We start from the raw sequence: 26,327 nt of genomic DNA, 5'->3' as shown, positions 1-26,327 counted from the left end.
ACCAGCAGCAGACACAATCTTCTACACTCTGGGTCCTAGTGGCTCCCCCCTTCCCCCCCCCAGTCTGGCACCTGAGGCGGCCACCTCAGTTCGCCTCATGGTAAGGCCAGTCCTGGGTAAGCTTTATGTTATATTCCAATAGCTAAAGAAGAGAGCCTGAGACTACCAAGATTTGGTGTGTCACATCTCATCCTGACATTTTTAAGCAGGGCTGCCAAATAGAGGTATACTTAAAGTTTGCAGCATTCTTTTGGTCCACCAATAAGTAGCTGAGCTTATCCCAATAACTGACATGTAGTTGCCCTAACATCTGAGAAGAGTTAATGTGGGGTCATGATTTGGCTGAACTGATTTAAACGTTATAAGCCCTCCCATGGACTGATATGCACAGTGAATGAAGAGGAGCTCTTGTTCTGCTTGTCTGTAAATCATTTTGTTTTTCATCATACTTTTTATTGCTGAATTTTACGCAAGGCATTATTGTCTATTTTTGAAACACACTTTCATAAATAAACAGGGTACAAAAATGTCAAGCTGCCCCAGATCACACACACATTAAATTGTTACAGCCAATGAAAAATCTAGAGCTTCCCAAAATGTCATCTGTTTTGCAAGTTTTAACAATGTAATCCGCATTAAGGGTATGTCCTTTCTGATTCTTTTAAAGATATTAGATCCAACACAGGATGCAAATGGATTCCCTCAAGATAGCTAAGCGAAAATTTAAATTAGAATTCTCTGAACTCTAAAGAGACAGAGGACAATGGAATGGGCGACTAATACCTTTGCCTCAATATTAAAGGGGCACTGTTAGATTGATTTTTAAATCAAAATGTAGGTCTTGTACAATCTGACGAAAACCTAAAAGTAGTAGAACTGTGGGGGGGTTTGTTTCTCAATTTTTAAATCAAGTGAAAAATAGTTTATTATTTGAAGAAGACCATCTTTTCAGGATTTCTTACTCTGTGCAAACACCGTCTAGAAGTCCCAAAGGTGAAAGGTTTGGAGCCTGCACACGTTAACAGATGGAACACTTCAAATAGAGCTGGGCAAAATTTTTCAGACAAATGCACTGAAAATGTCAGGTTTAGCCAACATAAAATTGTTCCTGAATTTGACCCAATTAGTTTTTGCTGGGAAAAACTTTTTCCAGGCCAGTATACCGTCTGTGGGTATGTCTGAACTGCAATAAAAGACCCAGTGGCATGGTTATGCATGGCTTGAGTCAATTGACTTGGGTTCATGGGACTTAGGGTGTGGGGCTAAAAACTGCAGTGTAGATGTTCAGGCTTGGGCTGGAGCCTGGGCTCTGAGAGTTCACAAGTGGGGAGGCTCCAGTCAGAGCTTCAATGTCTACACTGCAATTTTTAGCCCAAGCCTCATGAGCCTAAGTCAGCTGACATGGGCTCCGAGACTCCATGCTTTGAGTGTTCCATTGTAGTGTAGACAGGTCCTGTGAGTCCTCATCTGTCAATGCATCTGTCCCTCCCACTTTATAACATTTAGCCCAGTGGTTGGGGCTCTTGCCTGGGATGTGAGAGACCCAGGTTTGATCCTCACTCTGGATCAACTCAGATCTGCCCCCATCCCACGTGAGCACCCTAACCCCAGGTTATCTGCTGTTCTGGGGTTGGTTACACTCAATCTCTCCTGTTGAGCTGTTCCATTTTGCATAAATACTTAGATTCATTGGGCCAAAGAAAAAGAGAGAAAGTGAGACTGAAAGTGAGGGATAGCTCAGTGGTTTGAGCATTGGCCTGCTAAACCCAGGGTTGTGAGTTCAGTACTTGAGGGGGCCATTTAGGGATCTGGGGCAAAAATCTGTCTGGGGATTGGCCCTGCTTTGAGCAGCAGGTTGGACTAGATGACCTCCTGAGGTCCCTTCCAACCCTGATATTCTACGATTAAGGCAGTCACCTGGGAGGTATGAGATATGGATTCATATCTTCTCTCTGTCTAGCTCTAATTTCAACCTTGCTGTGTTAGTGGTACCAGCCAACTGGTGATCTCAGCTGTTGGTTCCTTTTTGCAGCTAATAACTGAGGAGCTTTCTTGGGCTGCTCCTTTCAGTAGCCATAACCAGGCAACTTTTGGGGCTGTATTTCTTTCTTATTCCTAGGGTATTCCTCAGGTTTTAAACAGATTTATTTTACTATTCATTTATTTCTTCTGTCAGATTTAATAAGTTGGAAATAATTATTTACATTTGTTAGGAGGGGCTTTTGTTGTCTCTCTTAGCATTACGATCTCTTCCCTGTTGTTTTATATCTCTTATTTGTATCTCTTTTTCCTTTACCCCATCAGAACATACTAGTTTTCTACTTACAGTACCACAAAAAGATGGGATGGGATGCTTTCTTTATATAAAGGAAGGATGCCCTTGTATTCCTTTCCATCAGAATCTCTAGTAGAAAGGTTCCTGGCAAAGCAAAGGAGAGTCAGCATTTATTTTTCCTAATAGCTCCATACTAGCCAGGATGAATATGGTTCTCAACTTAGTTTCCAAATACCAAAGCCAAAAAATTCCTCAAACAAAACAGGCATCATCCTCAGATGGTGGCTAAAGGAGAGAAAATTACTTGTTTCTTTGAAAATATTATAGTGGAACACCAGATCTGCTATAGTTAAGGTTAAGCGTCACTCTGTTTAAAGGTCAACTATTCTAAGTGCTCTAAAAATCTGCATTCTGACTCAGATTGCCTTGAAATTTGCTGTGCCACATGGGAGTAGTGATAGTGCCAGTTTTCCAAATTTGAGTAATTTGAGCAAACCATTCCCGAGGTAGCCTGCATTTTACAAAATCGCCTTGTTTTTCTGAAGGTTTTCTTTGTGCACATCTGGGGTTCCAACAATGGCTATGATCTTCCACAAACTGATCTCAGTTGCTTGGAATTTATGTCCGCTAGTGCACAGCTCCCATTGCCCTTTTGGCGAAGCAATGTTGAAAAAGTTGGGAACTTCAGGCTAACATGTATCAAACTGTCACACCTAAGGGATTGAAGTGAGTATGCTCTGTGTTGGGATCAGGAATAGAATGGTGAAACGTACCCAGGGCCGTCCTTATCCATATGCAAAGTTCGCAGCTGCGTAGGGCACCAGGAAATTTGGGCCACCAAATTGCCCCAAATTTCCTGGTGCCCTACGCAGCTGTGTACTGCTCCAGCAGCCAGCCCGATCCCACAGCCGGCTGAGCCGCCCAGGAAAGCTGCCCCCACCCCAGCTCCGCCTCTTCCCCATGGCCCCTGCCCCCACTCGACCCCAGCCCCACCCCGCCCCCACTCCACCCTTTCCGCAAAGCCCCGGCCCTTGCTCTGCCCCCGTCCCGCCTCTTCCCGCCCCCACTCCACCCCTTCCCCTGAGCAACGTCCTGGGGGACTGCAACAGGGGTCGGGTGCTGCGCACCCCGCACTCACAGGGCGCGGGGAAGTGGAGCAACCCGGACCCAGCCCATTCCGCGCCACCGGCTCCCAGCTGCGCCGCCGGTGGGTGCTGGGGGGCGGTTTCTCCCCTTCCCCCAAGCCTGGGAGCCGGGGGAACAGAATGGAGCGGGCTGGAGCCAGGTCACTCCACTTCCCGCCGCCCTGTGAGTGCGGGGTCGGGCCTGCCCTGCACTCACCGGGCAGCAGGAAGTGGAGCGACCCGGCCCCAACCCACTCTGCTCCGCCAGCTCGTGGTGGGGGGCAGTCCCCCCCTGCCTCCAAAGCCTGCTCCTGTGCCCCCGCGGAGGCCTGGGGCCAGTCCCCCACCCCACGTGGGGGCTGCGTAGGGCACCAAAATGTCTACAGATGGCCCTGAACATACCTGACATTGGTCGCAGAACAGCTCAGGGTGACATGCTGTAGTCATTGAACTCCAACTATACTCAAATGTGTCATCTGGAATCTGAGAATAGTTGTTGGCCATGTTGCTACTTTGTGTCTGTAGCAAGGGAGTTTTATACTTTTGGGGAATGTGGCTTGCAAAGTACAGTTCTTTTAAAAGGGGCTCTAACTATTTCTGAAAGATACATAACACATTACACCTCCATTCTACATAGATATGTATGAATGGTTGTTGGGCATGTTGCTATGAAAGTGGGATAGAGGTTTTTCACTGTTTGCTACTCTAGAGGAGTTTCCATAGTTAATTTAAAAGATGTCAGTGGTTTGAGCATTGGCCTGCTAAACCCAGGGTTGTGAGTTCAATCCTTGAGGGGGCCACTTAGGGATCTGGGGCAAAATCAGTACTTGGTCCTGCTAGTGAAGGCAGGGGGCTGGACTCGATGACCTTTCAAGGTCCCTTCCAGTTCTAGGAGATAGGATATCTCCATAAATTTTTAAATTTATTTTGAACTATTGCTCTGTATACCATAATGCAGTGTATGGTGCCTTAATGGACATTTCCCAAACGAAAGTTTCCAAATCAAATATGGGTTGATTCACAGAGAATGAAATAGGTCTGCACTGTATTGAGATAGGGAAGAGTCTGTGGAAATCTCTCTGACATCACAGACTTGGAATAACTCAGGGTGATAATCATTGAACCCTGGTCATACTCATTGACTATGAATTTGAGTCCTGCTCTTGGTTGGCATTTGAGAATGACTGCTAGGCATAAATGTTATATTTTTAGGTTGGGCACAAGTAGTGCAGCTTTTTCAGCTGTTGATATTACATTTTTTGTGTGATGTCTTAACATGGGTCATGCAAAGTTTACTGAAGATAGTGATCCCTACCTGGAAATCAGTTCATGCCCTGAATTCCTTGTGCAGTTTCTCCCTCTCCCTCCCACAATACTTAGGGTATGTATATACTAGAGCAGAAAAGTGTAAATTCCTGCTTGAAGAGACATACTTGCGTTAGCTGTGATTGAGCTAGTGCGCTGAAAACCACATGTAGCCGCAGCAGCACAAACTTCAGGATGGGCTAGCTGCCCTTTGCCTTGGGTCTTGGACGGGATTGTACTTGAGGTAGCTAGTAATTGGGTGGCTCTGAGAGACATGCTGTAGTAATTGAACCTGTATTACAGCCGTGCACTGTGCATTTGAGCTCTACTCTTGGCAGCAGAGAATGTGTGTTAGACATATTTCGTGTTCTCTGACTGCAGGGGCTCCTCTTGGAATTTTTGCCCTGAGATGAAAATTTCTGGTTTAAGAGTGATATTCTAAAGTGCTCTAAAATCCACATGTAGACTTTATTTTACTTTAGAAGTCAAGAAATAAGCATAATTAAATAAAGGGAAGATGAAAGCAGTTAAGTTAATATAATCGTCCTGGGCAACTGGAACTGAGTGTTATCAAAGGAAAGCAAGTCACAGGGACACTTGGTCAAGGGATTTTGCTAAGGTAAAACTTGGGTTTAGGTTAGGTGTAGCAGACTGGAGAAGCCTATATGGCCTATGCTCAAACACTGAGGGCTTGGCTACACTTGCAAGTTAAGAGCACATTAAATCAGCCCCAGGTGCCCTAACTCCTGAAGTGTCCACACTGGCAAGGCACATAGAGCGCCTGAACTCTGCAGCTTGAGCGCTCCTGGTAATCCACCTCCATGAGAAGCATAAAGCTTGCTGCGCCCTGGCTGAAATGCCCGGGTGTCAGTGTGGACGACGTCTTACATTACTGCACTGTGATTGGCCTCCGGAAATGTCCCATAATCCCCTGAAGTCAAGTGGCCACTCTGGTCATTGTTTTGAACTTGGCTGCAGGCATGCGGGTATCCCCTTTCAAAGCTCCGTTTCTGACAGCCGGCATACTTATCTGCTCCGGGACACAAAGAAAACCATTACTGTGGAATGCTGCTGCTGCCCAGGCAGGCGTTTGTGCATGTGTGTGTGTGTGAGAGAGAGATGGGGGATGGAGGGCTGATGTCAGGGTTTCCCCCTTCTGCTGTTTAAACGTACAAGACAGCATGCTGACACACACTCTGCCCCCCAAAACACACTGTCTCTTCCCCCACATACACACAACACACTCTGTCACACTCCACCCCCCTCCCCCATTTGAAAAGCACGCTGCAGCCACTTGCACACTGGGATAGCTACCACAATGCACTGCTCTCTGTGGCGTTAAAGAGCTGCTAAATGTGACCACGCCACTGTGTTTGCAGCTGACAGTGTAAACACACGGCAGCGCTTTCTCTGCTGCTGTCTCCGAAGGCTGGTTTAACTCCCAGCGCTCTACATCTGCAAGTGTAGCCATGCCCTGAGTCTACTGAGTGTAAATGTTAAAGAGAAGGTTAAGGGGTGACTTGATTACAGACTATAAGTACTGTGATATAGCATGGCCAGAGGGCAGCAGGAGAGTGATAGATGGGAGATATGTAAGCCCCAGGATGAGGAGAGCCTTATTCACTGTAGAGGGAAGAGAGGCTGCTACAGATTAATTAGAGCACCTGAAACCAATTAAGTCAATTAGAGCACCTCAAGCCAGTCACCTGCTAAACCCCCCCTGCTTCAATCAGACAGTTGGAGGAGTTGAAGCAGAGTGGTTTGGTGTAGGAGTGGAGAGCAGTTTGGAGAAGTGCTGTGGCGGGCCAGAAGACCAAGGCCTTAGGTAAAGGGAAACCCGGCTTGTGCAGAGCAGAGGGACTCTACAGGCACAAGGGGTTGGGAGAAACTTGGCCCAAGCGGAGAGAGGGCAGGAAGCCCCACAAGCTGAAGGGCCGGAGAGGGAAGTAGCCCAGGCGAAGGGATCACTAGTTCAAGTGGTTCGCTGCTATCCTTAGGGCCCCTGGGCTGGGACCCGGAGTAGAGGGCGGGCCCGGGTCCCTCCCTCTCCACTCCCCTTCTTTGGGACACTAGTGGGACAGTTGATACCCCAGTTCAGGGGTGAGAAACGGCGCCCTGAACCCTCACAAGAGGTGAAAGCGCGGGACCCTTCATAATAGTGCCGGCAGTTTGTCACAGTACCTACATGAGGAACAAATACTTGATAATGGACTCTTCCGTCTAACAGAGAGCGGTACAACACAATCCAAAAGCTGAAAGTAAAAGCGATACAAATTCAGACTGGAAATAAGATTTAAATTTTTAACTGTGAGAGTAATTAACCATTGAAACAATTTACCAAGGGTTGTGGTGGATTCTCCATCACTGGCAATTTTAGACCAAGATTGGATGTTTTTTTCAAAGATATGCTCTAGGAATTATTTTGGGGACATTCTGTGACCTGTGCTATACAGGAGGAAAGACTACATGATCACAGTGGTTATTTCTGGTCTTGGAATCTGTGAACCCCTTCACTCTGCCCACAGGATTCTTTCTGAGACATTGACTTCATTTACTCCTCAGTAATCCCCAGAGGCCATTGTCATGTATGCCACCAGACTGTTGACAATTCATATAACAAGAGCTTCTTGCACTGCTATTGACAAAATCTACTAAACTCAGTGCTGAAATGAGGGATACATGATCCTCCAAAGTATACATGCACCTCTTGTCATATCATAGTAACAGTTTTGCCAGCAGGTTCCAACACCATGCTTGTAATCTTAGTCTCATTTTAACTCAGACTGCTTTCTAGGTCCTCAGGCTATGTCTAAATCTTGTTGATTCTTTCTTTCTGAGTAACATCTCAAAGATGCTGCCTTTTCTGTTAATCTATGCAACTAAAACTCTTGTCCATGCTCTCATCACTTCATGTCTCAAACACAGCAATATCTTTTTTGCTGGCCTTGACAAATGCAATCTTTCCCCATTTGTATCCATTCAGAGGGCTGCTGCAATGATCATTTCCCTATCCTGACTCTGTTACCATGTCACCCCTCTCCCTTTATTCTTCCACTGACTCCCCCTTCTCCATGGCATCAAACATAAGCTATTTACCTTCACTTTGAAGGCCCTTCTCAGCCTATCTCAACCCTACTTATCTCTCATTCACAATCAAGATGTCGACTTTTGCCTTTGGTTGGCCTATGATGTCGGCTTCCATCACCCACTTGTTAAATGTTCAAACAATCACCTTTGTGCTTCCTCCGATGTTACCCCTAATCCATGTGGGGAGATCCCTGTGAATATCTGCAAAATCAGCTAATTATCCGCCTTCAAAACTCTCTCCTTTTCTGTGGTGCCTAAAAAATTGACAATGGTTAGGCTGTTGATGTTCTGACCAATATTTTTCATTGTTTCTTTGTACTGTCTATCTGTTTGTGTCCATCTGTTGTCTCTTCTCTTATGCTTAGATTGTAAACTCTTTGGGGCAAGAGGTTGTTCGTTCCCTGTTTGTATAGGGCCTAGCAGAGTGGGGTCCTTTGTCCATTACTAGAGTCACTGGCACTACAGCAATACACATAATTAATGTAATAATAATCCCTCCACCATTTATTACAACTGTACCTCATATAATGAAGACAGTTGGTGTGCACATAGATATTGGAATTCAAATCTTTAGAACACAACACAAATAAAATAATAGCACATTCTCTTAGAATTTCCTTATGTCTACTTATTATAGCATTCTGTGATGGGGTATACAAACCCCACACTGGGTTGGAAAGGGATAAAGGACAGTATTGGGCTCAGAAACAGGGTTGAAAAGGAAGCAACCCCACCAGGAGGAGGAGGCTGGGGAGGAGTACAGACTTACCCCGAAGACTCCTGACAAAGGGGTCATAGAAGCCTCCCTGAGAGAATAAGGCTATATGCTGAGCTAAGTTGGGGTTGATGGCTTGGTTTCTTTTTCATGTTCATTTTCTCTTTATCTGGGACCGGAAGCTGAGGAAGGAAGGGTGCAGCTGAGGCTCCCAGATCTATCACTGCCAATACACCCATATTGGCTAAGAGGGCTTCAAGCAGTGCTCCTAGCCCTGAGTTTCTGGGTACACAGCCTCAGTCTACACTGGTGGCTACCTTGAGTTTGGTACTCAGTTAACAGAAGTCGAAGGAGGCCTCCTTGACTAGGCATAAGTGTGTGGTACCCAAATACCTCATCTTCAGTACTGAATGTACCTTCAAATATGCCCAACACTTGTTGTAGTAAGAGAATTTGGTATAATAAAAAACTGCAGCTCCCTCAGCACTGAGAGCCTGAGAGGGCCCATCCTTCCAGGATTCCTCTTCATTACTAACTTCACTACCTGGAAGGTTCATGTTATCTAAGGCAGTGGTTCTCAACCTGTGGTCTGCGAAAGACTTAGACTGAAACCTGACTGAACAGAATTCAACTATATTCAATTATATATACAGACAGTAGATTTCCAAAGGGATCCGCACTTCCATTCGAAATTTTTTAGGGGTCCGCAAATGAAAAAAGGTTGAGAACCACAGATCTGAGGACTTTCTGATACCCAAAGAATCAGAATCCCGCCAACTCTTGGGTACCGGGACTGTTTCAAGATGGGACTCCTGTTTGTCTCTGGTACCGACACATTCACTGGTACCATGTATGTCAGGAGTTATGCCTTTAGCCATCCCACAGTCTACTGCCCCTCCCTTGGAGTCTGAGGATGGGAGTTCTTCAGATTCTCAGATTTCTATTCAGGGCTCACCTAGATGTCCTCCTTTGGCTTCTTCTCCTCAGTTTCCCCCAGAGAGTCTGTAAGATCAAAACACATACAGGCCACCCAACAATCTCTGTGTTCAAGTCAGCGTTGCAGTCCCACCTTTTCCATTTGGACTACAAATAGGATACTCTCGTCTGGTGCCTACACAACTGGGTAGGGAGAATGAGAGGGGAAAACCACCTTACCACAGGATCTTTCCCATCAATCTCCTTAATATGAGGAGTTGTTTGAGGAGCAAGAAAGAAGAACAGATGAGGAAGCAGTATCAACTAATATATCTTCCTCTTCGCTTTATGGGGCAGTGATGTTGCTGCTGCCTTCTTCCTATACAGATGACTTCAGGCAGTTTCAGGACCTCATGAAGAGAGGAAGTAAAGGAGCATAAGCTGTTTGACCTACTCCATACTGCTGCTTCAGGTCAAGTAACTCTACCATATGAAGCTTTTCTTGAACTGGCTAAAACAGTATGGCAAATCCCAGTGTCAGTACCTCTTAATGTGTAAAAGGGCAGGCAAGAAATATTATGTGCCTGAAAAAGGGTCAGAATATTTATTTATTTACACATGCAACACTGAATTAATTGGTGGCATATGCTGATAAGTACCATAACAACAACATTGTGAGTCCACCTTTCATGACAGAGACCAGAAATGTCTAGACTTAGTTGGCCTCACTGCTACATAGAGTGGTGAATTATCAAATTCTCATTGCCAAATACAATTACATTCACTATAGTAAGTTCACACTTTTTATTGAACATTTGCTTCAGGAACAAAGAGAGCAATTCCAGACAATTATTACAGAGGATCAGCTTATTGCTAAGGCATCATTGCAAACTTAGTTGGATGCAGAGGGTATTGCATCCCACCCAGTGGCAACAGAAACAGTGATGCGGCATACATCCTGTTTGCAATGTTCTGGAATCCCCAAAAGAATTGCAGAATGTTGTCAAAGATCTCCTGTTTGATGGAACAAAGCAGTTCAATGACACCGCAGATTAATCTCTTCATTCTTTAAAAGATTCAAGGGTAATGCTTTGCTCACTCAGGATTTACACTACTGCAAATAAAAGAAAATACAGTATAAAATACAGTAGTTCAGGTAGTCTGGATATCTTGTCCTGTTCCATTTCCAACTTATCATAGATCATATGACCCACCTTGAAAGGGGCCTATGTTTCAGAAAAAGTGACTTTCAGCCTCTTTGATTACAGTAACACAATTTTCATCATCATCCAAATGTCCACTGTGATATGTTGGTCAAGAGTTATGAATCTCTCTGTAACCTCTGCCAACCTTCCCCTTCTACTAAATGGGAAATAATCATCAAGTGACTGTTTTTTCTAATGAGGTCCACCAGGGATCCATCCTTGGCCCTATCCTATTTAACATTTTTTCAGTTGCCTGGAGAAAATGTAAAATCATTATTGACAGAGTTTGCAGATGACACAAAGGAGGAGTGGTAAATTATGAAAAGCACATGTCACTGATACATAGAGAATTGGATTTCTTGGTATGCTGGATGCATCCAAACACTATGCATTTCAGTATGGCCAATGTAAGGTCAGACATCTAGGAACAAAGAACGTAGGCCATACTTATATGATAATGGGCTCTTCAATCAAGCAGAGAAAGGTGTAACATGACCCAGTAGCTGGAAGTTGAAGCTAAACAAATTCAAACTGGAAATGAAGTGCAGATTTTTGTCAGTGGAGGTAATTGATCATTGGAACAGGTTACGAAGAGTCATGGTGGGTTCTCCATCACTGGACATTTTAAAATCCAGATAGGATGTTTTTCTAAAATATATGCTCCTGTTAAACCAAAGCTATTGGATTTTGAAGCAGGAAATAATTCAAGGACATAAGGTAGACCAGATGAACATGTGTTCCCTTCTGGTCTTATAACCTATGAATCTAAGAAAGAATGGTGACTTACCTGATAGTAATTATGGTTTTTCAAGATGTCATCAGTGTGAATCTCACAACCCATTCTCTGTCCCCTCTTTTCTGAATCCTCAGCTACCATGGGGTTTGAATTGTGAGGTAACTGAATGAGGGTCGTGGCTGGTCTTCTGTGTATTCCCAAGCATGAGGAGTGCATGTGTGACCTGATGGTCACAGCTGTTTAAAACAAAAAAAACAGATATTGTGCACGTGAAGTACAGTCACACCTACAATAGGATACACACTGACATCATCTTGAGGAACCACAGTTACCATAAAGTAGAGTGACTGTCCTAAGCTGCATTGATCTTTCCTTTCTTAAAAAATAAGTAACTTTCCCATGATTACATTGTATCGTGTTATCACAAATTGTTTCTGATTTCCATGCAATCTTTAAAATTTTAACTACATCCAACAGCATTTAATACAGTCAAGAAAAAATATAAATAAGCAAAATACACAAGTTCTGACATAATAGGTTACTTTTCAGTAACCGGGCTTATTCATCAAAAAAAATCTATTATGTTAATCTTTAATTATCCATACAATTTTTAGACCCTAAAGGTCACCTACAAAGTTTTATCTATTTATTTTTATTTATTTATTTTCTGTTTGAGATGTTGTGTACGTCTTGTGGTAGATAGGAGGTAAATTCATGCACATATTTGCATCTGATTTATAAAGAAATGTAAGGGTACCTAGTTTAACTGGTGAACTGTGCCAGACAAGTAATAGGTCCTTGCCTTGCAATATTGTAATCTAGAGGCACAAGCAGGTGCAATACAGTGGAGTACTTAAACAGAACATCGTAATTTAAATGCTTAATAGAATGGGTCGTTGTTAGAAATTATTTTGAAAATAGACCTGGAAGGAGCTTGGCATAAATTAGTTGGGAAGCTGAACCAAGCATACAGAGAGAAGGCACAAAGTCAGGAAAGATAGGAGAGGGCGAAAGAGGCAAAGGGGAGTGGTCAGGAGTGACGCTTGGGTGGAGCAAAGAGAGTGGGTGTGAGAGATAAAGGCAACAAAATACTTTGTAAGTGAGGAGGGTATAATTTTCTTTAGTCTGGCAAATAATGTAACATTTCTTTTAAAGTTTCTAGGTTATGCATATATCTCAGTGACTGGAATACCTTTTCACATTGTAGCTCTTTGTCTGCAGCTAGATCCTTAATATTCACAGTACTGTATTTTCAAATCAGTAAGGCAGTGTACTGGTGTACAGTTTTGGTAAATAGAGTGTGTGTGTGCGCACGCATGCGGATGTTCACATCACTGTAGTTAAGTCATTACTTACTTCAGAAATCAGGGGATGAGGTTTTAATTTAATGTTTACATACTTTGCCCTGAGCTGAACCCCTACAGGATTTTGATATTAGGATTAGAAGGTAAATGTTTTATGTATTAAAAACTACTTAAAGTATAAATCTGTACTGAGTATCATGAGGCCACCTGTCTTCAAAACAAACAAACAACCCTCTTCCCTCTTCAGCTAACCTAAATTGAACTACATAGTGCAGGTAATGGTATGTGAAGTTTTCCTGAATTGGAAGTGAGTAATGGGAGGAAAAATAAAGATGATGCAATGTATTTTTCATTTAATCAGTTTAACTGTTAAACGAATACATCCCTCAATCTCTGGATACATTTATCATAAAATAATTTAGAACTTGGATTGTAAACATTATTGTCATTAAGTAGTATCATTAAGGTGAATTAAATTATTTCATGCAAAAAAAGTATTAAAGATTTCAGAAATCTCTCTTTCCCCTTTAAAACATACCTTTTCCAAATTCCGTTTTCTTTTCAGTACTCTTTTTGCTTTTTGCTTGCCTCTGGCCAAAGGGACAAATTAAGGTGTCAATTCAGCAAACCATCCCTATGCAGCAAAGTTCTTAAAGTTAAGTATGTTCTTAAAGTGCTTTGCTGAACTGCGACCTAAGGTCCTGAACCTGCATTGAAAACTGTGCAGATGCAAGGATCTGCGCACATGATTCTCAGTGTGTGTTAGGGAATCAGTTTTCTAGGTAAAGATTCAAATGGGATGAACTCTGAGTAAGGTGGCTGACATCTTTCCAAACTGTAAAACTAAATATTTATTCTATAGAGTACACACATTTTTCATGCTACTTCCAAAACCTAAATTTCTTAAACAGCAGTGCACTATTCTGCTGAAAATCTGAGGTGGACTACCAGCAAGAGTTTTGAAGACTACCAGTTGTGTTGAACCACAGTTTGAGAGCAGCTGTTTTAGAATTAAATAAATTAATAAATAGTAGACTTAAACAAATGCTAAGAAGGGCATATACTCTAGGTGCTTTTGACATAATTGATAAATATATCACAAATAATACCTTCAGTGCAGCAGTACGATTCACTATAACCTACCAAAGGTGAGACAGGGAAGTTAAGTTTGTATCAGTGTCACCGCCAGCAATTTCCTACCTTTGTAATTCCCCCCAGTTTTAAATGGGGTAAGGAGATGCTTGCCCCTAGAATCATAGAATATTAGGGTTGGAAGAGACCTCAGGAGGTCATCTAGTCCAAGCCCCTGCTCAAAGCAGGACCAGCACCAACTAAATCATTCCAGCCAGGGCTTTGTCAAGCCGGGCCTTAAAAACCTCTAAGGTTGGAGATTCCACCACCTCCCTAGGTAACCCATTCCAGTGCTTCACCACCCTCCTAGTGAAATAGTGTTTCCTAATATCCAACCTAAACCTCCCCCACTGCAACTTGATACCATTGATTCTTGTTCTGTTATCTGCCACCACTGAGAACAGCCTAGCTCCATCCTCTTTGGAACCCCCCTTCAGGTAGTTGAAGGCTGCTATCAAATCCCCCCTCACACTTGTCTTCTGCAGACTAAATAAGCCCAGTTCCCTCAGCCTCTCCTTATAAGTCATGTGCCCCAGCCCCCTAATCATTTTTGTTGCCCTCCGCTGGACTCTCTCCAGTTTGTCCCATCCCTTCTGTAGCGGTGGGACCAAAACTGGACACAATATCCAGGTGTGGCCTCACCAGTGCCGAATAGAGGGGAATAATCACTTCCCTCGATCTGCTGGCAGTGCTCCCACTAATACAGCCCAATATGCCGTTGGCCTTCTTGGCAACAAGGGCATACTGCTGACTCATATCCAGCTTCTTGTCCACTGTAATCCCCAGGTCCTTTTCTGCAGAACTTCTGCTTAGCCAGTCGGTCCCCAACCTGTAGCGGTGCATGGGATTCTTCTTTCCTAAGTGCAGGACTCTGCACTTGTCTTTGTTGAACCTGATCAGATTTCTTTTGGCCCAATCCTCCAATTTGTCTAGGTCACTCTGGACCCTATCCCTACCCTCCAGCGTATCTACCTCTTCCCCCCAGCTTAGTGTCATCTGCGAACTTGCTGAGGGTGCAATTCATCCCATCATCCAGATCATTAATAAAGATGTTGGAACAAAACCGACCCCTGGGGCACTCCGCTTGATACTGGCTGCCAATTAGACATCGATCTGTTGAACACTACCCTTTGAGCCCGACAATCTAGCCAGCTTTCTATCCACCTTATAGTCCATTCATCCAATCCATACTACTTTAATTTGCTGGCAAGAGTACTGTGGGAGACCATATCAAAAGCTTTGCTAAAGTCAAGATATATCACATCCACTGGTTTTCCCCATGTCCACAGAGCCAATTATCTCATCATAGAAGGCAATCAGGTTGGTCAGGCATGACTTGCCCTTGATGAATCCATGTTGACTGTTCCTGATCACCTTCATAGTCTAGTTATTTTGGACCAAGTAGTGGAGCAAATTCCAAAGTAATATTTAGAATAACATGTCAAGATCTAGGTGGTAATTAGAAAAATGCTATATTTGGATCCAGAAATTATTACATACATTTGACTATATTGTATGTTTAAGATGGCCTTTGATGAGGCCATCATAGGGTTGACAGTAGTATGCCACCTCTACTTGGTTTAACTGAAATCAATATTACCTATGAGGTGATGCAAAGTCATAGCTGATCCAGTGATGAGAAATAAGTTCCTGTATTACAATGCGTCCCAATTGGATTTCGGTTGTGAAGAGTTCTCCTTTAGTTAAATAATCTCCTCAGTTCCCTACAGTAATAGAACGAGATGTTGGATATCTAATTTAAATATTTTGTATGTATTTTTTATGTAGTTAATGAAAAATTATTATTCTTAACTCATGCTTGACAGGTGATGAGTCATTTCTTTGAGTATTTTATTTTTATACCTATTTTTTCTACAGCTTCATTGCAGGTTTTTAAAAAATCGCAAAGCTTATAAATGTAATATTGGTGCTGTTTTATCACTTTTTAAAATGGTGATATTCTAGATTGTGTAAACTCTTCAGGGTAGAGATGTTCTTCCTTTTATCTCTTGTACAAGTATTGAACACATTATCAACATTTAGTTATTAACAATGTGTTCCAATATCTCACTATTTTTGTCACACAGTTTTGGCCAAACTGAAGTTTTCTTTTAACTTATTTTTGTGTCGGGTTAAAATTTAGAATTGATTTTAGTTGCCTACTTCTTTCTTATGTTATTTATGTTATGGTAGCATCGAGAGGCTCTGTCTGTAACTGGAGCCTTGTTGTGTTCAGTTTTGGTCACAGTATTTCAGAAGAGATGTAGTAGAAATAGAGGAGGATGGGTGACTAAAATGAGTCACAGGAGATTGACATGATTGTGACTGCTTCATTTAGAGAAGAGATGAATAAGAGGAGTATGACTGATGCATACAATAATGAACGGAATACAAATGATAAATCATTCAGTGTTAATTATCCTTTATCATAATATGAGAATGTGGGGACAGTCTGTGAAATTGAAAGGAAGCTAACTTAAAAATGATACAGATAAATTCTTTACATAATGAATGGTTAACTTGTGGAACTCATTCCCACAAAATGTTAGTGAGACTGATCTTAGTGAGATTCAAAAAAAGGATTAGACATTGATATGGGTGATCAGAAATTTTCCATTACGTTAGATGAGAATTAGATGAGATTTTTTTTTTAAATTAGAAAGGACCAATTTTTGTGCCTCTGAGAGTCTATGAAGAAGCTTCTGCTATGGGCATGTTATTCCTTAATTGTCCCCTGTAGAGCTTCTTGCACCTTCCTGAGAAGCACCTCGTCCTAGAGATGGGATACTAGACTAGACAGAGTACTAGGTTGAATGCAGTGTGGCAATTCCCAAATTAAGAGCTATATAAAAATAGAGGTAGACACAGTCCTTGTCCTAAAGAGATTATAATCTGATAATGAGCTGGTTTAAATGTAAAACCTTTCAGTCTAGTCTTTCCATGATGATGAAAATTGGGAATAGACAGAACAAAGATCATGTAGTATACTTTTAGATTCTTATGTCATGATGATGAGTTCAGTAGATTAAAAGCAATATTGAAGATATATTTTCTTGAGCTATTTTGACCAAAAACCAAATCAGTATCAATAAGGAACTAGAACGGGATGGAGGGACTAATACAATAGGGAAGAGAGAACCAGAAGATGAAATAAAGATGGAAATGAATTGTATAATTTAGGCTTCAGAATGTATTTGAGTTTTCTACCTATCCTTATAGTTAATGATAGGTAATCATGTGGATAATAAAATAAAGTTACAATTGTAACCTCACATTTTAAGGTTTGAAATGCTCTCTCTCCTCCCTCCTCACCACTTTTAAAAGTGTGAAACTTAAAGAAGGTCATGAAAGGAAAATATGTATTTTGTATTAGAATTTTTGTGTGTCTGTATATTGGTAAATATATGAGAGTGACTGTTTATTTCATAGTTTGCAAATGATTTTTTGGTCTCTTTCTTTAGTTTTTACCAGATTCGTGCATCTATGAAAATTCCTCCAAGAGTTCCGCACAAATTAGAAGCCAGCTTGTTACCTGTGACAGGTAAGTACAGGAATTTTTATAGTGAATGTAGTCTAGTTTGACTACATTAATTAAGAGGACACCTCCAGGATTTTTAGGTTCAGAGTCTGACTTGCTATAATTATTATAAGCTAAACGCCAGCAATGCTTCACATGCCTCATTTCATAATTTTAAAAAAAATCTGTAATAGTAACTGAGAATAAAAAGTCTCTTTTTGTGCTGACCTATGTAAATTATCTGCCTTGTTCATCTTCACAGAACTATTCATTGAAGCTGACTGTACACTCTATTATTGGAAATGATACAGGAGAAACAAATAAAACAGCTTGACTTTCAGATTTTGTGTTGAGTTTGCAGGGTTGCCAAGTAGAAAGACATCTTTTTGCTTTTAAAGTGAGCAAATTTAATGTAGACTCACTGAGAGACCTCAATCACCATGACTTTATTAAAAGTAACTAGTAACCTTAAGTGGACCCACACATGAAAGGGAAAATGTTCTGATATACTTATGAGATTAGAATTTTAGTCCATTTGTTTGAATAATTGTCATTGCCTTTATATAATGCTATATATATTAAATTATTCTGATGAAAAATAATTTATTGCCCCTGGCGTAAACCTTGAAAGTCAAGAGTACAACATAGCTCTGAAGTGGGGAAGGAGAATCAGGGTAGCCCTACTGACATAGCTTTTAACAATACCATCTAAATAGCTGTTTCCTAAAGTCTCCCCACTCCCAGTCTCTTTTTCCAGTCAGTCTGTCTCCCCTCCTCCATCTCCTTGTCCAATCTGTGTTGCCCAGTCTCCTTGCAAAACAAGTCCCAGCCTTCCTCCCCTGCAACCCTACTCCCAGTCCCAGCCTCTTTGTTCAGCCAGTTCCAGTCTTCTCCCCAACCTAACTCCCAGTGCCAGTTTCCCACTCCCTCCCCAAGAGCTTTTAGTCCCAGTCTCTCCACCCACCCAACCCCAGGCTCCCTGACCCAATCTAATGCCTTTCTCCTCCTCACCCCACACCCCCAGTCCAGCTCTTGTCAGCTAAATCAGGCAGCAATCCTCCTCCATGCTTGCTTGGGTGTAAGCAAGGGGATCACTGAGAACTTAGGGGAGACAGGCTTCCTGCTTTCAGTTCCGGTGCTCTGATCTAGCCCAGCCTGTCGCCTATAGCTCTGGTTTCAGAGAAGGGCTGGCTCAGCCCTGGGCTGATGGACTCTTCAGGGAAGTTTGTTTTGAAGCTCTAGCTACTCTCTACTGAGCATGTACAAACTGCAGTTTTTCCACACACTTATAACTTGGCCAAATGTGGGTGGATTTCCTTAGGAATGGCAAAAGGCACATCGCTGACATACACACATACACTCTCACACAAAAAAGCTTCCCCTCCCCAACTGAACCTGGCCAAATTTCAGATCATCATGTGGGTGCTGAATCTTCTCAAAGAAAAGGTTCCCTGAATTTAATATGGGCAAAACAATGTATTTTCTTTAACCTCATTCTTGCGAATAGGTGAACCATTATTGCTGAAATTTCCCAAAACAGGTCAGCCTGAGGCTGACAATCAGCATGCAAAATTTCAGCCCAAATGGTTAAAGTTGGGCGAAGTTATAAGCAATTGTAAATAGGTTTTGCAATAGGAAGTATGAGGCAACCCCACTAGGTGGTGTTACCTCTCCTGCTTATAATTATAAATGGGCACTATTCATAGATTTTAAACTCAGGGGATTATTGTGATCATCTAGTTTGACCTCCTGCATAAAACAAGCCTGAGGATTTCCTTCAATTAATTCCTGCTTTAAGTTCAGTAGCTTTGGTTTAACTAGAACATATCTTCTAGAAAAAATATCGAATCTTGATTAAAAAATTTCTGGTGATGAAGAATCCACCACAACCGTTGGTAAATTTTTCCAATGATTAATTACTCCCACTGTTAAAAATTTCCACCTTATTTCTATCTGAATTTGTTTAACTTCAACTTCCAACCATTGGATCGCATTATACCTTTCTCTGCTACAATGAAAATCCCTCTTATATCAAATTTCTGTTCCGAAAATAGATTCTTATGGGGTGATTTGATCACAAGAGTATAAAAGTCTCTTTGTTGAGCTAAATAGATTGAGCTCCCTGAGTCTGTCACTGTAAGGCAGGTTCTCTAATCTTTTAATCATTCTCATGGCTCTTCTCTGAACCGTCTCCAATTTATCACCATCCTTCATGAATTTTGGACACAATATTCCAGTAGCAATTACACCAGTGCTGAAGACAGAGGTACTATAATCTCCCTGTTCCTACTTGAGCTTCCCTTGTACATTCAAGGATTGCATTAGCCTTTTTGGCCACAGCATTGCGCTGGGAGCTCATGTTCAGTTGATTATCCTCATAACCCCAAGAGTTGTTGCTTCCCATGGTAGACTCCCCTATACTGTAACTATATCCTATGTTCTTTGTTCCTAAATGTCTGACCTTCTATTTGGCTGTATTGAAATGCATATTGTTTGCTTGTGCCCATCTTACATAGCGATCCAGATCACTCTGTATCAGTGACTTGTTCTCTTCATTATTTGGCATTCCCCCAATCTTTGTGTCATGTGCAAACTTTATCAGATTTTATATTTTCTTCCAGATTATTGATAAAAATGTTAAATAGTGTAGTACCAAGAATGCAACCCTTAGAACCCGACTAGAAACACAGCTGTTTATTGATGATGCCCCATCTACAATTAGATTTAGACACCTATCAGTTAGCAATCCATTTAATGTGTGCCATGTTGAATTCCTAACATAAGTTTGCTTAATACTTTCCATTTTAAGACCCGGTTTTCAGTTGCTTATAACTTGGTCAAATTTTAACTGTTTGAGCAGAAATTTTCCATGTAGGGTATCTGCCTCAGACTGAAATTTTGTTGTTGTTGAAAGTTTGAACTACAACAGTGAAGCTGTTTCTGAGCCGCAGGCTCTAAGGCCAGAAGGGGCCATCGTGATCATCTAGCCTGACCTCCTGCATATTGCAGGCCGCAGAACCTCACCCACCCCTCCTATAATAGACACAGAACCTCTGGCTGAGTCACTGAAGTTCTCATATCATGTTTTAAAGAGTTACAAGTTACAGAGAATCCACCATTTACTCTAGTTTAAACCTGTAAGTGACCCGTGCTGCAGAGGAAGGCAAAAAAACCCCAGGGTCTCTGTCAATCTGCCCTGGGGGAAAATTCCTACCCAACCCCAAATATGGCTATCAGTTGGAACTTGAGCATGTGAGCAAGACCCACTAGCCAGACAACTGGAAAAGAATTCTCTGTAGTAACTCAGAGACTTCCCCATCTAGTGCCCCATCTCCGAACATTGGTTTTTTTTGCTATTAGCAGTCATAGATGAGCTGCATGCCATTGTAGGCATCTCATCATACCATGCACTCCATAAATTTATCACGCTCAGTCTTGAAGCCAGTTAGGTTTTTTGCCCCCACTTCTCCCCTTGGAAGGCTATTCCAGAACTTCTCTCCTCTGATAGTTAGGAACCTTCATCTAATTTCAAGCCTAAACTTGTTGATGGCCTGTTTGTTCTTGTGTCAACATTGGCGCTTAACTTAAATAACTCCTCTCCCTCCCTGGTATTTATCCCTCTGATGTGTTTATAAAGAGTAATCATATCTCCCTATAGCCTTCTTTTGGTTAGGCTAAACAAGCCAAGCTCCTTGAGTCTCCTCTCCTAAGGTAGGTTTTCCATTCCTCTGATCATTCTAGTAGCCTTTCTCTGCATCTGTCCCAGTTTGAATTCATCTTTTTTAAACATGGGAGACCAGAATTGCACACAGTATTCCAGATGGGATTTCACAAGTGCCTTGTATAATGGCAATAACACTTCCCTATCTCTACTGGAAATACCTCGCCTAATGCATCCTAGGATCACATTAGCTTTTTTCGTGGCCCCATCACATTGGCAGCTCATAGTTATCCTGTGATTAACCAATATACCCAGGTCTTTCTCCTCTTCTGTAGCTTCCAACTGATATGTCCCCAGCTTATAGCAAAAATGTTTGTTATTAATCCCTAAGTGCATGACTTTGCACTATTAAATTTCATCCCATTTCTATTACTCCAGTTTTCAAGGTCCTCCAGATCTTCTTGTATGATGTTCCGGTTTTCTGTATTGGCAAGAACTCCTAACTTTGTGTCATCTGCAGATTTTATTAGCAGACTCCTCCTGTTTGTGCCAAGGTCATGAATGAAAATGCTAAATAAGATTGGTCCCGAGACTGATCCCTGAGAAAGCCCACTAGTAACTTCCCTCCAGCCTGATAGTTCACCTTTCAGTATGACCCATTGTAGTCTCCCCTTTAAACATTTCCTCATACACCTTTCAATTCTCACACTGTATTAATCTGCATCTTCTCCAATTTAACTAATTTCCCATGTGGTGCTGTATCAGTGCCTTACTAAAATCCAGGTAGATTAGATCTACTGTATTTCCTTTGTCTAAAAAACCAGTTATCTTCTCAAAGAAAGAGATCAGGTTGGTCTCGTATAATCTACCTTTTGTAAAACTGTGTTGTATTTTATTCGAATTACCGTCAACCTCTATTTCCTTAACTACTTTCTCTTTCAAAATTTGTTTGAAGACCTTGCATATAATTGAGATCAAACTAATGAGCCTGTAGTTTCCCAGATCGCTTTTTTCCCCTTTCTTAAAAATAGATACTATATTAGCAATTTTGTATCTAGTGGATGGTGTGGATAGTGTTCCCAGCCAAGAAGGTTTGGGGCTGCACATTGAATGAGGAGGATAAAAAGAAAAGCTGAATAACTACCCATTCATTGAATGGGGCAGGGGGTCTTGTGAAAGTAATGTATGTGTAAGTAAAGACTGTGTCATAATTAGGCTTGGAGGGATTAGTTTTTTATTGGTAAATGTAGCTAAATATCAGTTTCACCACCCATACCCATTAATTCCATCAATAATGATCAAAATTTACAGCAAGGCAAAGTATGAAAAACCTACTTGAAAACTTCTTAGAGTTTGATTTAAGGCTATTTACTTTGTATGTTTTGACATATGATGTTGACAATCATTTGTTTTTTAATGTTTATAAAGTTTTAACTTTTTGAATCTTAACATCTAAAGTCTAAAGAGCCTTCATTAAGTAATTATTGTCTGACACTACCATAATTTCCTGCAACTGTGAAAATGTAAATTGATTAATTAAAAATAAACGGATATTATCAAATGAAGTTCAAAGAAAATAAAAATCAAATTCCAACAAGCCTAGTCCATAATGGCTCAATGGGGACGAATTAAGTTTGCATAGGCAACCATAATTCTGTTATTTCCTAATAATTCCTGATTTTGCAACTTTAACGTTCTTTTAATATATATTTTGTAGACATAATATTAAAAAAATGCCCAAAGACCTCAATCAAGCTTGAGTCTCATTGTGCAATGTACTATGGAAATACACGGTTCCTTTTTTTAGAGTTTACAATCTAAGACCAGTTGTTATATAAAGGATGTAAGGAAAGGGATACAATCATATGCCCCTGGGAATTGTTCTAACATTATTAGTGCCTACTATCCCAGTCTAATAAATCTGGACAGTTTTAGTTCAGTAGCTGCTCTGAGTCCTTCCTGTTGTGTGGAAATTGCTTGTTATTTTGAGGAAAAGATTAATCAGATTAGGGATGGTCTGGCTGCTTCCATGTTGGTACAAGAATGAATGAATTCTCCACTGATTTTGTTCAGTGATTCCCTAGCTTGACCTTTCAGTCTCCCCCACCCTGAAACTGCACAACCCACAGGAATTAACCCCCTGGAGTGTATCGAAGGTTGTTGAGAGACTAGTCTGAAGAGTCTGTAGTTATTTAAAAAAAAAAAAAAAGTATCTGCCTGGGTATGAAAGGAGTAGTTTCTTTCTCTGCCAATGCTGCCAAGACTTGGGTCAAGTCTGTTGAGTCCTCTGTCACATTGGGTTCCATACATAGGTAACGGGTCTCACTCACAATCACTGCTCTTTGAGTTTGATTTTATTATTTATTTATTTATTAACGGGGAGGAATGAGGAGAGGGAACTGTCCCAATCATGTAAATGTGAGGGAGGATGATGCAGTAGACGATGCTTTCATAGGCCCCTACTTGATAACTGGGCTTGAGGAATCAGCTCAAAAGGACTCTTCACAGGAATATGTGTTTGTAACATAATGGTTTGTGTGTGGGCTGGAGAGCCTGGGGCTAAGCCAGCCCTGATTACAAGATGAGCCTCCTGTAAGTGGAATCAGGGGATTCCAATAGAAAAGGTAGCAGGAAGCTGCAAGGGAGTGTGGTTGAGAGAGTAACTGAAACTGCCAAAGGCTGGAAACCTGACAGTAATATGTGGAAGTTCAGGAGAAAGCTCTCCAGGCAGGGAAGCCTATGAGAGACCCTGCCCAAGGAGCAGGGCTGAGACTGCAATAACCTGTCTGAAAAGGCCTCTGGAGAAGGACAAACTCCAGACAAGAGGTACGGGGAAGTAGGGATGTAAATATCGTTTAAAAAGTTAACCATTTAAACTATTACAAATATTTTGTTTAAGTGGTTAACTGATCAAAGGGCTGACTGGCACGGCTGGGGCTAAGGCCGATCTGGCTGGCGTGGCTGGGGCTGGGCTCAATCTCCCGGAGGCTACTGAAGCCAATCCGGGAGGTTTTAGGCGGCTAAAAGTCCGGCAGCGTAGCAGGGCTAAGGCAGGCTCCCTACCTGCCCTGACTCTTTGCGGTTCCCGGAAGTGACCAGCATGTCCCTGCTGCCCTTTGGCACAGGCAGGCCCAGGGGGTCTCTGCACACTGCCTCCAAGCCCAGCACCGACTCCGCAGCTTGCATTGGCTGGGAGCTGCGGGGCCAGCGCCTGCGGGCGGGGGCAACTTGCACAGCTACCTGGCCATCCCTGAGCCTAGGAGTTGCTGCTGGACATGCCGCCACTTCCAGGAGCCGCCCCAGGTAAGCACCTCCCGGCTGGAGCCTGCACCCTGAACCTTCTCCCGCACCCCAACCCCCTGCCCCAGCCCTGAGCCCCCTCCTGCACCCAAACTCTCTCCCAGAGCCTGCACCCTCTCCTGCACCCCACCCCCCTGCCCCAGGCTCATCCCCCTCTCACACTCCGCACCCCTTGGCCCCAGCCCAGAGCCCGTACCCCCTCCTGCACCTCAACTCCCTGCCTCAGCACCAGTGAAAGTGAATGAGGGTGGGGGAGAGCGACGACCGAGGGGCTGGAGTGAACGGGGGCGAGGCCTCGGAGAAGGGGCAGGGCAGGGGCATGGCCTTGGGGGAGAGGTGGGGAAGGGGGCTGGGAAAGGTTGTTTGGATTTGTGCGATTAGACAGTTGGCAACCCTAGGTGCTGGAGAGTGACTTCGGGCCACGAGGGAGTGCTCATGGTACTACATTGTGTTTGTCCATGTTTAAAGATTCTTCTTTGCTGACTGTTGATCTGCCTTGAAAGAATCTATTCTTTCTCACCACCAAACTCATGTAAGCTCAGTGCATCCTCAGCATCATTCTCCTATACCATTCTGGATTGGTGCAGTCTATAAAAGGGACAAGATTTGGGCAGCTGTGTAAAGCTGAAAATGTGACTCATTTTGAAGTCATTATCAATGGTGACTATCCCTTGGGATTGATAGGATGCAGCTTGTATAGCTGTTTAATCCAAGAAGAATGCAGAGAGCTTGCAGGGCAGGAGACAGAGAACTTGAATTTGAGTTAGATAGAGCTCATAGCAATCATAAATGTAACTTGAGTATGTAGATATAAACACTCCAATGAACTAATACTTATATTTGCATCTAGTTCCTGATAGATTGCAAAAGGCAAAACTAAAATGTTATCAGGGTTATAGAAGGGCATTGTCTGCCACACTCACAGAATCTAGAAGTGGAAAACATCTATTAGGATATAGCCCTGTCTGCCCGTTGAGGATTGTTCCTTATTGCATAGTAGTGTTCTTACTCTTATTTTGCCTACTCTAGTTTAAGTGTATTTCCTTGGTCATTATTCAATAGGCTAATGCATTTCACTATCAGTAAATATTTGCTTTTTAAATTGTATCTCATTTACTCCTAGCTAAATCCCTTCTGTTTGCTGGATGAATCCTCTACATTCTGGTCACACCCTTCAAATATTTGTAGACTATTCATTACTTACCCAACTTTTTAAATCTTTCCTTTCAAGTCAGTCTCTCCACTTCTCTAACCATTCTTGCCATATTTCTGTTCACGCATTTTCTTCAGTCCATCCTGTCCTTAAAGTAAATGTGCCATATTGAACAAATATAAGACTTGGATGCGATGTAATGTAGTCAGAGTAATGTGCACATAATTGGAAGCCAAGAACACCTACTTTCTAATTCCAGATCATCCACTGATTCACTCGGTGGCTTTGGTCAAGTCAGTTAACCTCTCTGCCTGAATTTTGCCAACTCTAAAATGTGGGTAATACGTAACCCTCTCACAGGATGCTGAGAGGACTGATTACTTAAAGTTTGTAAAACAATATGGAGATGAAAAGTGCTAAATATCATTGCTTTGAAGATTCAGGCAATCTCAGTGTGCTTCCCATCATTACATTTCACTACCTTATTTGGTTTATTAATTAGGCAAAAATAGTTTAGTGTCCTCAATCCACCACATTTTTGATCAGTAGTACATATTTGTATATGATTGAAGAATTTAACTGTACTGTTTGTTTATGATTTCCAATGAGAAAAAAAAGCATGAGACTGTTGGATCTTATAAGGGAACAAAGAGGAAGTAATATATTACAGGTTTAGCAAACATTTAACTGCCCTCTTCTCATTTTAAATCACTCCCGTGGAATCACTTCTAAGCCAGTGCCACAAGAAGTGAATCAACAAATACACTTATATATTACATTATATAATATAATTTTTCTTTTAAAAAAATCTGACTGCACTGTGTTACACCTTTGCTCAGTAACTCTGTAATCTGATTGCTTTAACCCCCTATTCTTCCTGCAGTGTCCCCTCTCTCTGG

General features: G+C 42.1%; 1 protein-coding gene across 2 annotated transcripts in view; it reads left to right on the top strand.

Annotated features, from left to right (window-relative positions):
• FAM135A (family with sequence similarity 135 member A) overlaps positions 1-26,327 on the top strand; it is a 138,576-nt gene that overhangs the window by 34,702 nt on the left and 77,547 nt on the right. For both annotated transcript variants that reach the window (XM_026654784.2, XM_026654791.2), the window contains one exon: positions 17,259-17,338. In XM_026654784.2, the coding sequence (XP_026510569.1) occupies positions 17,259-17,338 (80 nt within the window). The remainder of the gene's footprint in view (positions 1-17,258; positions 17,339-26,327) is intronic.

The sequence above is a fragment of the Terrapene carolina genome, unplaced genomic scaffold (assembly GCF_002925995.2).
Source record: "Terrapene carolina triunguis isolate 2854851 unplaced genomic scaffold, T_m_triunguis-2.0 Scaffold42, whole genome shotgun sequence".
NCBI classification, from domain to species: Eukaryota; Metazoa; Chordata; order Testudines; family Emydidae; genus Terrapene; species Terrapene triunguis.
The sequence above is the reverse complement of the archived record's forward strand: the minus strand, read 5'-3'. Positions and strand labels throughout refer to the sequence as shown.